General features: G+C 35.5%; 1 protein-coding gene across 8 annotated transcripts in view; it reads right to left on the reverse strand.

The window, feature by feature from the left end:
- LOC145693117 (uncharacterized) overlaps positions 1–13,991 on the reverse strand; it is a 41,975-nt gene that overhangs the window by 17,618 nt on the left and 10,366 nt on the right. For all 8 annotated transcript variants that reach the window (XM_081768827.1, XM_081768826.1, XM_081768828.1 and 5 more), the window contains one exon: positions 5,482–5,544. In XM_081768827.1, coding sequence (XP_081624953.1) covers positions 5,482–5,544 — 63 coding nt within the window. The remainder of the gene's footprint in view (positions 1–5,481; positions 5,545–13,991) is intronic.

Consider the following 13,991-nt stretch of genomic DNA (forward strand, 5'->3'; position numbering starts at 1 on the left):
GCCGCTCAAGCAGAAACTCAATTGTAGATTTTCAAAACTGATGGAAGACTTTGTTGTATGAAACCAGTTCTGCCCTTCAGTGAAGAGTACAGTGCATTTGGGTACAAGAATTAATTTTCAGAAGTTCATCCAAAAATTTACACGGTTAAAAACGATAATAATAATAATAATAATAATAATAATAATAATAATAATAATAATAATAAATGACCATGAGAAATGAATATTACAAAGTTATTACGAGATTATCAATTATATACTAGTTTCATAAGTTTAGGGGATACATTAAAAAAAAACTTTCAATAGCAGAAACCGTACCAGTGCCACCTATTACTTTTTTTTTTTTTTTTTTGAAAGGGGGATTAATCCTGTTAGTTAAGAGCTTACAGGCTATATAATGATTGTAGTGTGAGAAGGCTCTGTTAAAAGATAAATTTAATAAAAAGTATAAAAAGTTGGCGTTATTTAATAATTGAGATATTTTGATGTAGGTTATAGATGAGAGCAAAACTATACGCACAGATTTCAACATATTTGTACATCTAATGCTCTTCCTGAGGAGGGAACGGTAGCTATGTTTTCGGGATTAATATGTCGTAAAGTATGTAATCAGCTTTATTATTTGTGTTCACAGGATATGCCATTCGAGAAATCACCTGAACAATCAAGGTACCTGATGTCGCATTAAGAGTTGAAATTAAAGAGAGATCACAGAGGTACAAATTCCCTAATATTTGACACGAAGAGCATCAGACTGGTGCGCACCTTGTGATTAGTTTGAGGAAATAGACTTCATACTGTGATTGGGGTTCGTGCCGGGGCACGTATTCAGGGACAAATCTGTTTTTGGGATAACGAATGAAGGAGCAAAAAGGCAAATTTTCACGGCAGGTAAGCTAATGTTCCAACAAGCTGCTGATGCAGCAAGCGCGGCTGAGCAGATCAGGGTACAGTTGCATGATTTTAGACCAAGGCAACAGGTGGCACACGAAATAGGCAAGATAGAATGAAAAGAAAGAAAGAAAGAAAAAAAAGCACGACAAGCTTTCATCCAGGTCGCGTTTTGATTCCTCACTTCTTCAATGTCCACTTGCAGAAGTTGCAGGCAGAAGAGAACAGCGGATCTTTCAAAACAAGTAATAAAGCACATGCAAAAGATCAGTGTCTAATATATGAGGAAGTAGTGTTTTAAATGCATGGCATGGAATCATACCGTTTCTTAGAAGCAGAATGCAGTGCATCAAACGGCTAATGACTACGAAAAAACCAGATCAAGGAAGACCAGTCAGGTGATAAACGGGTCATAAATGTAGGACCTAACAGACATTTTAAGATTGAACACAATCAACTTTACTTTCAGGAATCAACGTAGATGCGTCTGATGATTCTGAGGAAAGACACCTGTAGCGAGTGTCTGAAGACATAGCTAAGAAAATAGAAGTGAAAAAGTCATAGAAGTTAAACGCAGAGAGAAGCAGTTGTAAAGAACCAAGAACTACAAGAACTATTAGGTTCGGATAATAGTGAATGAAACGGACCAAGTATGTTGTACAAGTTAAACGAAGGGGCGGAAGAAGAAAATTGAAGTCAAAGAAAACATGAACAGGACTGTATAGAAATAGAAAGAATAAGCAGATGATGAAAAGTTGTAGTTTTGAGGATAGTGTATTCTGAAAGCAGTTAAAAAGAAATTCAGGAACAGAGATGGAAATACTGAAATATAAGAAGAGATTCTTAAGATGAAAGATTTTTTTTCTTCTTGTACTCAACCTAGACTATAGAAAGAAGAAAAGGAAGTAAGTCATTTTGCGGAAACCCAGGGAAGATGTTAAGAATGATTGGAAGTTTAGAAGTAGTTAACAAATTATTTTAACAAGGTATTTTAAAAAGGAAATGCTCGTCGTTCATTTATTATTTACTGACAGGTTGGAATTTGGAAAGAAAACTATATTGAAGTATTTAAGCTGGTTAGTTAAAGAGTTTACCAGTTGTGTAATATGCACAGAGTGAGATGGCTCTGTTGTGGCAATTAAATAACGAGACTGCCCACCTCCTGTCGCACAGTGGGGCGAAAACGCAAAAAGCTGGCCAAAAGTAAAAAAACGAAAGTTAGTAATATAGGAATTTTTTTATGTAGTTGGCTAGAGTGATGTTAGAAGGGCCCAAATCCATAAATAGAATAGGGTTTTTACTTTATTCCGACTACCTGAGCCACTCTTAAATAGACCCTTCTGCAGGTCAAATGCGTAGAGAACAATAGAAGAATTGTGACGCGTCCGTTGAAACGGTTGTAACTTTCGAACGCGTTCATAGTTTTTAAATCTGTAAAGTTTTCCTATATCGTACTGGTAAGTGGAATAAGTGCATGAAGTGAAAAATTAATAATAATGATGTAATAATTTATAATTTGAATGCAATTCAGGCAAAATTTTCACATTGTTTATATATTTTATTAACTTGAAGCGTTGAAAACATTATGTGCATCCTCGTGTACCACGTTCATATTTTGTAGAATGGTAGTCTGAATATTAATTAATGCTGTCTATAAAAACGTAGCTGCCAAAACGTGCCAATTACGAAGCGTGTTGATGTTAATTATTGTTCATTTAATGTTACAGTGACAAGCCGTTGAAGTTATCATAACCGAATCAAATATTAATAATTTGTGTCATTTAAGTAATAATACATTTCTAATAAATAAGAACGTAAGTAACAAGTAATTGTTCATCAAAATATGTGAAAAAGTGAATGTTGTTAAAGATACATTGTGAAAATTACGAAGTATGTTGACATTCTTTTTATTCCATTTTTTTTAAATTTTAGTTGCAGAATCGTAATCAGCAACCTCAATAACCCCTTTATCGCCACTTTTGAGAACATTTCTACGACTTTTTCGACTTTTGCAAATTTTATTCCGCCATGTTGGATCCGCCATTTTGTTTTTTTCAACGTTAGTTGCAGAATCGTAATCAGCAACCTCAATAACCCCTTAATACTAAATTTCATTCAATTTGAATATAGTTATCATATTTTGGCCAGCTTTTTGCGTTTTCGCCCCACTGTGTATCGCGCAGGATCGTGGGGGGAGGGGGGGAGGTAGCTAATGATGTGTTGTTGATCTTGAACTTTCATGAGCAGCCACTGTTTGTTTCATGATTCTGAAAGCTTTTCTTTCCTTTGCAGGCTTGCATGAAGAGAACAGTGCCGGAATCATGGTGAACAGTAGAGTTGAGCAGCGCATTAACAACAAATTTCTGGTGAAATTAAACAAAACACTGACGGAATGTTGTGCAATGTTAAAAAAGTTGTATGGTGATAATGATATGTCACATGCTCGAGTTTTCAAACGATTTTCAGAAGGTAAGGAGGAGGTTAAAAATGATGAACGACCCGGTTGCCTTTTGAGTTCAAGAACGGACGAAAATGTTCACAAAATTAATGAACTTGTGCAGAAAGACAGACGTCTGAGCATTCGAATGATCGCAGACATGACGAACATTAACAAAGAGACAGTAAGACAAATTTTGCATAACAATTTAAACATGACAAAAGTTTGTGCAAAAATTGTCCTGAAAAACCTCTCTCAGGTGCAAAAAGACATTCGAAAGACCATATGCTGTGACGTCATGGAACAACTCAAAGCAGAACCAGACTTGCATGTGATGAAACATGGATTTTCCAGCATGACCCCAAGACTACGCGTCAACCCATGCACTGGAAGACTTCCATCTCGCCAAGAATGAAAAAAGCACGAATGAGCAAGTCCACAGTGAAGGCAATGTTCATTTTTTTTTTCAGTATTAGGGGTATCATCATGACTGAATGGGTGCCTCAGGGTCAAACGGTGAATCAGACCTACTACAAAGAAGTTCTAGTCAAGCTGAGGGAAAGAATAAGGAAGAAGAGACCGGATTTGTGGAAGAACGATGCATGGATCCTCCATCAAGACAATGCGCCTGCCCATAATGCCCTTTCTGTGAAGCAGTTTTTAGCAGCCAAGCGCATTCCTGTGTTCGACCATCCTCCGTATTCCCCAGACCTGTCTCCCTGCGACTTTTATCTATTCCCAAAAGCGAAAAGTGCATTGCAGGGAACACATTTTCAGTCTGTGGAAGAGGTGAAATGAAAAATGGCAGAGTTGTTGAAGAGTGTGACATCTGATGACCTACAGCATTGCTTTGAACAATGGAAGGCACGTATGCAGCGGTGTATAGATAGGGGAAGGGAGTATATTGAAGGAGATAACTGTCTTTGCAATACATCACATTTATGACACCAGTCTTGTTATTTAATTGCCACACCTTGTATATATAATAAATAATGAGTTTTAAAAAGTCGGCATTATTGAGTACTTGAGATAAACATATCCTTATAGTTTTCCCTTAACATCAAGGTACCAAGAGTTTACACTGCAAGATATGCTTGTTATATTGGAAGCAATATTTCTGATTCTCACACTTTGAATAGAAACACCTATCAGCGACCACGTGTATATACATACATATACGGATAAATTTTCAGAAGTTCATCGAAACATTTCGCGACATTAAAGATACAATATAGGGAAGGACAGTGCATTCGAAAAGTAACATATCATGCACAAACACCACAATATGTTATATTGACTTCTTGCTGGACTACGTTGCATAGTGGCTATTATGACGTGTAGAAGTCCCTTTTCCCTCATCGAGAATTAATGGTCTACTACTTTGCTCGTAGTCCTTTACCGATCCAGTCTTCGTAAATTTCTCAATTAACCCTCCTGTACTATCTTGATCGAGAAATTTAGCGAAAAACTGGTCTTCCACTGTTTGTATGTAATCACCAAACTACGCATTGAACGACAAATATTTGACTGTTCTAACATTAACATCATTCTCATCGCACAAGAAAAGACGACCCCAATCGTTCAAAGGCGAAAAAATATACAATGAGTAATAAAAGAACAAGACACACCTTCTAGACCCAGGCTCAATTTCTGTCAGGATCTAAAGTAGTTTGGATCCGATGTTAAGAAGTAGTCCACGTCTCATATAACCTTGCTGCTGAAAGGAACGCTAAACTCAAGAAACCAAAACACACACAGAAAAAGACACACTTCTCGTTTCATGGTCACCAATCTAACTGGTTCGCAAAAGCAAGCTGTACACAATACAGGATTACAAACCTTTACAGAAAACATTATTCGCAGCACACGGAATACAATCAATCAACATACAATCGTGTTTACATAGATATATAGCTAATTTTCGAACGCACTGTATTAGAAATCTACCCTGCAATGTAAGAGTATTCTCCTTGTATACAATTCTTGTTGTAATGCGTACTATATACATAGTATAGTTCAAATAAATAAATAAATAAATAAATAAATAAAAATAAATAAAAAAATCACACAAATAGAAAAATTACTAACTGTATGACCATGATTAAAATACACCATTCAATGATTTCGAAATTTCACAATTGACTAAAACATACCTGACATTTGAACTACCTGGAATACTACCCATCTCATGATCATTACCCTTCCTTGTTTCTTTGCTGAAATGTAGAAAACAAAAACACAATCACATGAATTAATCCAAAAGCAACAGGAAATTATATATTAAAGTACGAATTAATAGCACTAGGAATAAAGAAAAAAAAAAAGTGGCAAAAAAGTACTGATTTAAAATGGGTTTCTCTACCTTTATTTTATCGTACAAATTGTAAACATTAAAAAAAAAAAAAAAAAAAAACTTTAAACCGCCTACCAACGGAAAAAAGTCTTAATAATATTATTTTCTTAAGAGCAACTCTCTCGAGCAAATAAAATGTGGTTGTAATAGTTCCTACACAGACATGACTAAAAGAAGTATTGGTACTAAAATTAATAACCATATTAGAAACTCCATGGCCGGATTATCGAGACATCTGATCTCCACAAAACACAACATTCGCGATTCTAGGTACTACACAGTTCATCACTTATTGAGGTACACACACTTTTGACGATTGTTCTGCACAGTTTTGTGCCTTTTGTAGACCATATTTCTCGCCGTAGTCTTAATAAATTAATAATACGTTCATTAATAATTAATTAAACGCGTTTATTAACAGGGTGTCTACTAAAATTTCAAAATGAAATTTGTGACCTTTTCTTTCCCAAACCATAAAATTTAATAACATTCTCAAGAGTGAATTTCGGTGTGAATTGGGCTGAATTTTCATGCACGCGATAGAAGCGTGCTTTGCTTGTGATTTGGTAGGGTCTAAAGCCGACCACAGATAATTTTGGTGGTGAATTTTGACGTTTTATAGAACAAAATTTTCCAGTCTATACTTATATTTGTACAGATTTTAAAAAATCGTGACCCAAAAGCTAAATTTCGTAACTTTTTCTTGACTTTCATGACCGTTTTCTGATTTCGTGACTTTTTCATGACTTTCGTGCCCAGTAGACACTCTGATTAATACGTAATTAATTAAGATGTAAAACTAAGGAGTCTTTTACATCCATAAATTTTACCCTGAATTTACTCTGGACAAAGGGAAAATTAATTCAATGTGGAGTAACCTTCTTACTGTTATCACCGCTGATTAGAAAGAAATCGGAACAATACCAGTGAACAGTGGCTATCTTCATAGTTTTTAACGTAGACTTACTAACCATAGTGATCGTGGACATGGTTTGCTTACTTCGAATAACCATCTTCATCATTTCACCTTTCTACATGTTTTACCCGTTTAGTCTTTTTCAGACTTAAGTTGGCTGAAGATGAGGGATGTGCCCCTCGAAACTCCTACTATTTTGTTTTTCATAGCGACGAGTATGAAGCGTTATATTTTCTTCGCTATTGTGACTAATATCACTGCTCGCAATATGTACTTTAATATTTTACCGGTTCTAATTATTTCTACAAAATTTTTAATAACACTGATTAATTACATCAACACTCTTGTACACGAAGAATTAATTTTACTAAGAAACTTGAAAAATAAAGTAAAAAACTGTAAGTGCAGACCATATAGCTAGGATCGAATAAGACATTTCACAAAAAAGATACATATTAATATACATAATAGATTGTGTGAATCACCAAATCAAAGTTTTGTGCTTTTAATTAATTGAATTATTTAATGGGGACGTCACCTCCGAGATTATTTATACCCGTCACAAAAAGTCAATAATAGGCACAGGCTTCTTTTCATCAAACAAATCCCAAAATAAAAACAGAGAGAAAAAAATAGAGTTCATAAAGAGGTGTAAAGAAAATGTTATATAACTAGGAATGCAATGGATGTACCCGATTGCAATGAAATGAGCTGAGCGAGCTTAAACTACGTAATCATTCCTGGCCATTATGCAATAATAAATGCCATTTTTAATTGTTGACAAAAAAATCGCGTGAAAACTTTTTCCCCATGTTAAGTCTATGCAAGCGTTTTTCAGTGATTATTCCTCGATGGTACTACCATGAGCAAAATAAATGACGCGTCTCTTTATTTTGAAGTTTTTTGAAAATATCTCCGTTTTCTTTATATGTTCGAAATTTCGGAAAGTTTCCCCAGCAGGAAACGTTAATAACAAGCCCGTTTTAAATATTTGTGTTAGATATTAGTTTAAAATAAATAAATTAGAAGCGAAAAACATTAAATCGACTGAAATTACGGGAATTACCAACTCTGCTAAAGTGGGAAATTTTCAAGAACGCGAGGGAATTCTGCAGTTCAACACGAAGCAGCGACATCTATGTCATTGAGAGAAATGTGGATTAATTCTACAAACGAAACTTTTAACGAAACATTTCTAATATGTCTTATTACGTGCATTATCTGCAAACTCCAAATATATGAATCTATACTAAGTATTAACGTATAGATAGAGCATATAGTGGAAATTGCCTATGGAAAAGGACGAATTGGTAGCACGATCGTAATGAAAAATCATCTTTACCGTATAACATGTTCAATTTGCGTAAGAAAACAAATAGCTCAGTTAGTTAAAGCAACGAGTCTGTATGCCGAAGGTAGCTGGTTCGAATCCCCACAGAGGTGCAACTGTCATTTTTATTACTGTGGTTATTTTATTTATTTTTTATGTGGGAAAGAATCAAATTGTAACATATGTGTAAAACTCATGACGATACCAAAAAAAAAAAAAAAAAAAACAAAAAAAGAAAAAAATGTTGTCGCACTTGCATTAGTGTCCCTAAGTTTTGTTTGTAAACAGTTACGTAATTATTTTCCCTGTGCTCACTGCTCACAATATGCTCGCTGGTGCATAATGAATGTTTCCCAGTAAAAGCTAATTCTAATTTGGAGATTTTTATAAAGTTTCACAATGTTTATCATTAAATAGTCTTCTATCTACTTGTTTGGACACTTTGATACCAGATTTCCCTATTAAATGTTTAATTTTCAGTGGATGTTTCATTACGGAAAAGTTTTACAGTGTATTTGTCTTGAATTGAAATTGTTTTGAATTTACCCCACGAGGTAAGTAGCCCGGAGGAGGAGAACTGAAGTAGCTGATATTCTACGTAAAAGCAACCAATTTTAGATTGATGACGCTTCTTACCTTCAGCACATAATCTTTTCGTTAGAGAGTCAGAGAGAAAAATCCTTTTTTTTTCCTCCCCTTTGACCACTCATCTTAAAGCTCTACATGTAATGATTCGTGTCACATAATTTCGTCTCTCCAAAGATATTCATATAATAATAATAATAATAATAATAATAATAATTATTGGCGTAAATGGCGCCCCCACAACCCTGTGGCGTGGGGACCGCACAAGCTGCAAAGTCAAAAAATATATAGAAAGTACGCAGGGACGGACCAGGCCAAATTTTCACCTGGGCAAAGTGACTTTATGGCGCCCTCCTCCCTAGTATTAGCCTATATTTTACATTTATCCTAACGTTTTTAATAGTTTAAACCCATTTTTTCAGAAAGACATTCATTACCTAGGAAAACTTCACAAAAAATATGGCCTGCTATAAACAATACGAACAACGCCCCCCCCCCCCAGCTTGGTCTAGTGGCTAGCATGCCTGCCTTCTGTGGTCCCGGGTCCAATTCCCGGTGGGTTACTGTTGAACGATAAACGTGGTTCGGATTTCACTATAATCAGTATCCACATCTCCTTTGGCCATTAAGGCATAACTGTGGAATGCTAAACTCAAGCAAAGAAACAAACAATACTTACTCCCCCTCCACTCTTTATTCTACATGCCATCTCTCAATTTGTCGATACAGTCCCCTTAGTGCTATGAAACTCTTCTTCCATGGTGAAATGGAAAAAGATTATGTAATTGCCGCTACTTTACAAGAATATAAACCAAAAAAGTCAGTAGGAAACACATTATAAAATTTACTTTTTGAGGCTCGTTTTGGCGTCCCTCTGACTCTTGCCCCGCCCAAGGTCCGGCCATGAAAGTATGGACGCATAACTAAGGGCTGCGGACGTGAGATTAACCTTCATGTTATGCGACTGGTGTTTGAAATGTTCAGTAACTGATGGGTTAGTAAAATAATTTCGACAGTTAAAGTTTAGCTAAGACAAAGTTACCTAACCAAATACATTTGATATCGCGATGTTACAATTTGATTTTTCCTCACATAAAAAAAGAGAAAAACAATAGTAAAAAAAACTCTTACTCGTATTAGGCTCCAACTAACAACCTAATTCGTACAGACTAGTTGCTCTGACCAACTGAGTTTCGATTTCTTACGCGAAAGAAGTCTGTTATATTACGAGGCATGCTTTTCATTATGATCGTGCTGTTAATTTATTCTTTCGATAGGTAATTTCCACTCTTTGCTTTACCTATATAAATAAATGTATGGATTCATATATTAAGTGTCTTTGGATAATGTGTGAAATAATTTCGCGACATATATACTTGCTTAAATGTATTGTATGCTATGATTTGCCCTGATTGTCTGTTGATATGGTGGTTGGAAAAAACACGTCAAAACTATTCGAAGTAATACCAACACAGCTTAAGAACAGGGACTGAACTGAATCATCACTCGATTGACCTTGAGGGCAAAAAACACCAAAGGGTAGCTATAACGAAAGTTCAGCATGCATTTCTGTGGAGCTCTGTTCAGTATCACGGTTCTCTGGCAAACACGTTTGTTCTTAGGAGTATATATTACAAACCTAACCTTTCGATACAGCGCAATTGCAGAGAACCAAAGTAAAGGAATTCTTGCCCTTGTTAAGTTGGGGTACCACCATGTGCAATAAAAAATATCGCGTCTCCTTGAAGTGATACTTTATCGAAAATAACTCGTTTTCCTTTATATATTCGAAGTTTCTGAGGGTTTCAAAATGAGGAAACATTACTGAAAAACAAGGACGCATTTAGGGGTGGGTTCAGGGGGTCCAGACCCCCTCTGAAATCCCAACTTTTCTGTAAATTTAACCTAATTTTGGGGGTTATTTTTTTAAAAAAATATTATAATTTATCCTAATATTGAAGTCGGACCCCCAGATAACTTTGGACCCCTCCCGAAATAAATTCCTGCATACGGGCTTGCTGACAAAGTTATTTTCAATATATTCGTTAAATAATAAAGTAAAATAACTAAATTAGGAGCAAAAAGCTTCAACACGGTCCAACTTTTGTCCACTGCCAATATTGTTAGAAGGTATATTAATAGCAAAAACTTATAGTCAATGCTTAACCTTGGAACTTCATCCCGAACACAAGCATATTTTCGAAACACACTAAGGCCTAGCCAGAAAGCATTGTAAGCGAGTTACGTTTGGCAACATCGCACGGAAACAAATGAATGCTGAATTGCATTGTAACCCGTTTCTACTACTACTATTTTTATTACTAACTTCGCTATGGATCTGTGGAACTGTATAGTACAACTTATTTTAACGAAAATAAAAAAAAATAATTGTTAAATCACTTTTTTTAAAAATAATAAAAATAATCGTCCCTAGTCAGGATTTGAACCCACGCCAAAACCAATTTTCCTTACTAGCATGCTGCGCTAGCTCACTCAGCTACGAGAGCCGACAGCGTTTATCGTTTATTTTGTGCTATATTCACGTCATGACTCGTGATGTCACCAACAGGATCACGATATAGACGTCATTATTTTTCCTACATTGCAGAGTCCCCCGAGAATTGATCATTGTCTACTCGGACTGGAATTGTCATTTGGAACAAACACTTGAATATGAAGCCAAAAGTTCCTTTAAAATAGACGAAAACTTCGAAAGTTTTAAGAATTTTAATATTTTTGCCTTTTCCCATAAGGGGGTCATAGCCTCTACACCGAAAAGCCCCCCAAGATTTGATCATTGACCACTCGGACTGAAATTCTCATTTGAAACCAAAACTTTAATATGAAGTAAAAAATTAAACTTTTACATCAATTTGAACTGACTGGATTCCGGTTAACCACACCATTATGTTTAGTTTAGTTAAGTGGTAATTTGTGACAGCTTCATATCAACAAAAGAATCCTTCACTTCACCGCTTCCCCCCCCCCCCACTCAGGAATCCGTGCTGGATCAGCCACTAGAATCAATAGACACTTTTCCTATTCTTTTTGTCACCCTTGGTTGTGTAGGAGCTCCCTCGAACAAATAAAGAAGCGGTAATATTACAATCAAGGGGAGCTATGTATTAGGTATCTCTTTAGTTACTTACCCCTAACCGCACAGGGTTATCTTCAGTAGAATTAAAAATGCTACGTGATATTCCAATCATGAACGGGGAGAGGGTGATATAAATATATTTTCTTATTCATTTTGTCTGCCCTGCTTATCAGAAATTACGTAACGTTGTCCCTGTTTGTCAGTAACGTTGTCCTTGTCTGTTGGGAGGAAATGAGAGGGGCAAAAAACTGTCGTGCCGCCTCCCACATGGTTGCTCAAATTATTACAAAAGAAAGCATTTTAAACTAAGATGTCTAAGGTTACTACATTAGGTAAGTATGGTATCATGGGCGGCATTAGGGTGGGGGCAAAGGGGGCATTTGTCCCCCCACTTTTTTGAAGTAACCCATTAATGTATATAGTTTCATTTGGAAATGTAATGTTTTTGTATGTATTACGGTCTCATAGAAAAAATGGTGCCATATAATATTTGTCATTGTGTGAGTATATATTGGTTGTTTTCCCGTGAAGTTAAGAAAGCAACAGGAATTGCGTTTTAATTGCCACGGAAAACATCCCCAAAATTAACCTATTGAAGCACAATAATTCCAGCATACTTTCAATTCAGTGGTATAGAAGCAAAACCTGATAAATCCATTATTCAATTTTGTCAGGAAACGAAGAAGTGACGCCCTTATGCTTCAGAATTGTTGAACATTTTTTTGTTTAGTGATCAATAATACAAATGAGTGAAATCAACAACTAAACAAAAAAGTTGTTAAGAAATTCTGAAAACATGAGGGCGTAACTTTTTCTTCGTTCCCAGCCAAAATTCAAAAACGAATTTAGAAGGTTTTGCTTCTATACAACCTTCTTACAACGGCTCGATATGTTAGTCAGCCGCTTTGAAACTAATTGAGAGAACATTTGCAAAAAAAAGTATTTCACAAGGAATTCTTTAATTGCACAAAAATTGACAGTTCCTAAAATGTCTTTTCTTCTTTCTAAAGTAAGGAATATTGATTAAACAGAGCGTAATAAGAAACAACTTCTACCTTTTCCATTGTTTTGTAGTGTAATATACGAGTGAAGTGGTGTGTTTAGGGGTGTACGAGTTTATACACAATTAGATTTAGTAAATTCAACATAATTCTAGGTTTTAGAATTATTTTGTATAACTGGAGTGTGAAATGATTCTAAGTGTGGTTGTGTTTTGATGTATTCCAAGTGAGTTAAAACTGCACCTAATGGCAACGAACATGTTTCGAGAAGCTGCACAAGCAAATACATGTATTGCTTTAAATGTCGTAGCAAATGTTTGTTGTATTTACTGGCTTTCATTTTCCAAGAGTAATAACATTCATTTAAAAGTATATGTGGAATTAAAAATTAAGTTGTTCATTAATCCCCAGTTTCAATATTACTTCTACATAGCATACCTCATTATTCATTACTATGATTAATATTATCCTTTCTATTCATTTGTTTTGTAAATTTGTTATTAAATAATCTGATTACACAATTTTCTAGACAGAATGTTAAGAGAAAGAAATGAAATGAAAGTTTTGAGTTTTATGTCCCACGCTTATGCCGGCTAGGCTAAAGGAGACGGTGAAGATGATAAATACTGTAAATGAAATGGTGGAATGAAGAAAGTGGGAGGAAACGGGAGAACCCGAGAAAACCTACGCACAAGGTGTTTGTCCGCCACAAGATCCACTTGGCGGGAGCAGGGTTTGGACCAGGAACCCCATGCACCAGAGGTGAACGATCTACCACTGAGCCACCGCGACCCCCAGAATTTTAAGATGTTCATGAGCAAGTAATCAAATCTCTTCTTACACCTTTGTTGTTTAAGAATACAAAGGGCTAGTGCCTACTTCTGTTGCTCTTGTCAATTTATTTAATAAAATATAAAAATACGATATACGGTATTTTAACTGAAAAAGATAGTATCCTATTAGTTATACAACCTTTCGTCAAACAAAGTGTTGGAAACAACCAGGGAAACTAACAGTGATATACAAATATTCAGATCATGTCTTGCCCCCCCCCCCCACTTTTAACGTCCAATCGCCGCCACTGTATGGCATATTCAGGATTATTATTATTATTATTATTATTATTATTATTATTATTATTATTATTATTATTATATGAATGTCTTTGGAGCACCGAAATTGTGTAAGACGAACCATGGAATGTAGAGGTGGTTTAAGATGGGTGGTCATAGGAGAGGAAAAAACAGGATTTTTCTCTCTGACTCTCTAATGTAAAGATTATGTGCTGAAGGTAAGAAGCGTCATCATTCTATAATAGGTTGCTTTTACGTAGAATACCAGCTACTTCAGTTCTCCTCCTTCGGGCTACTTACCTCATGGG

Source organism: Thermobia domestica, chromosome 8 (genome assembly GCF_964235325.1).
Source record: "Thermobia domestica chromosome 8, izTheDome1.hap1.1, whole genome shotgun sequence".
NCBI lineage: Eukaryota > Metazoa > Arthropoda > Insecta > Zygentoma > Lepismatidae > Thermobia > Thermobia domestica.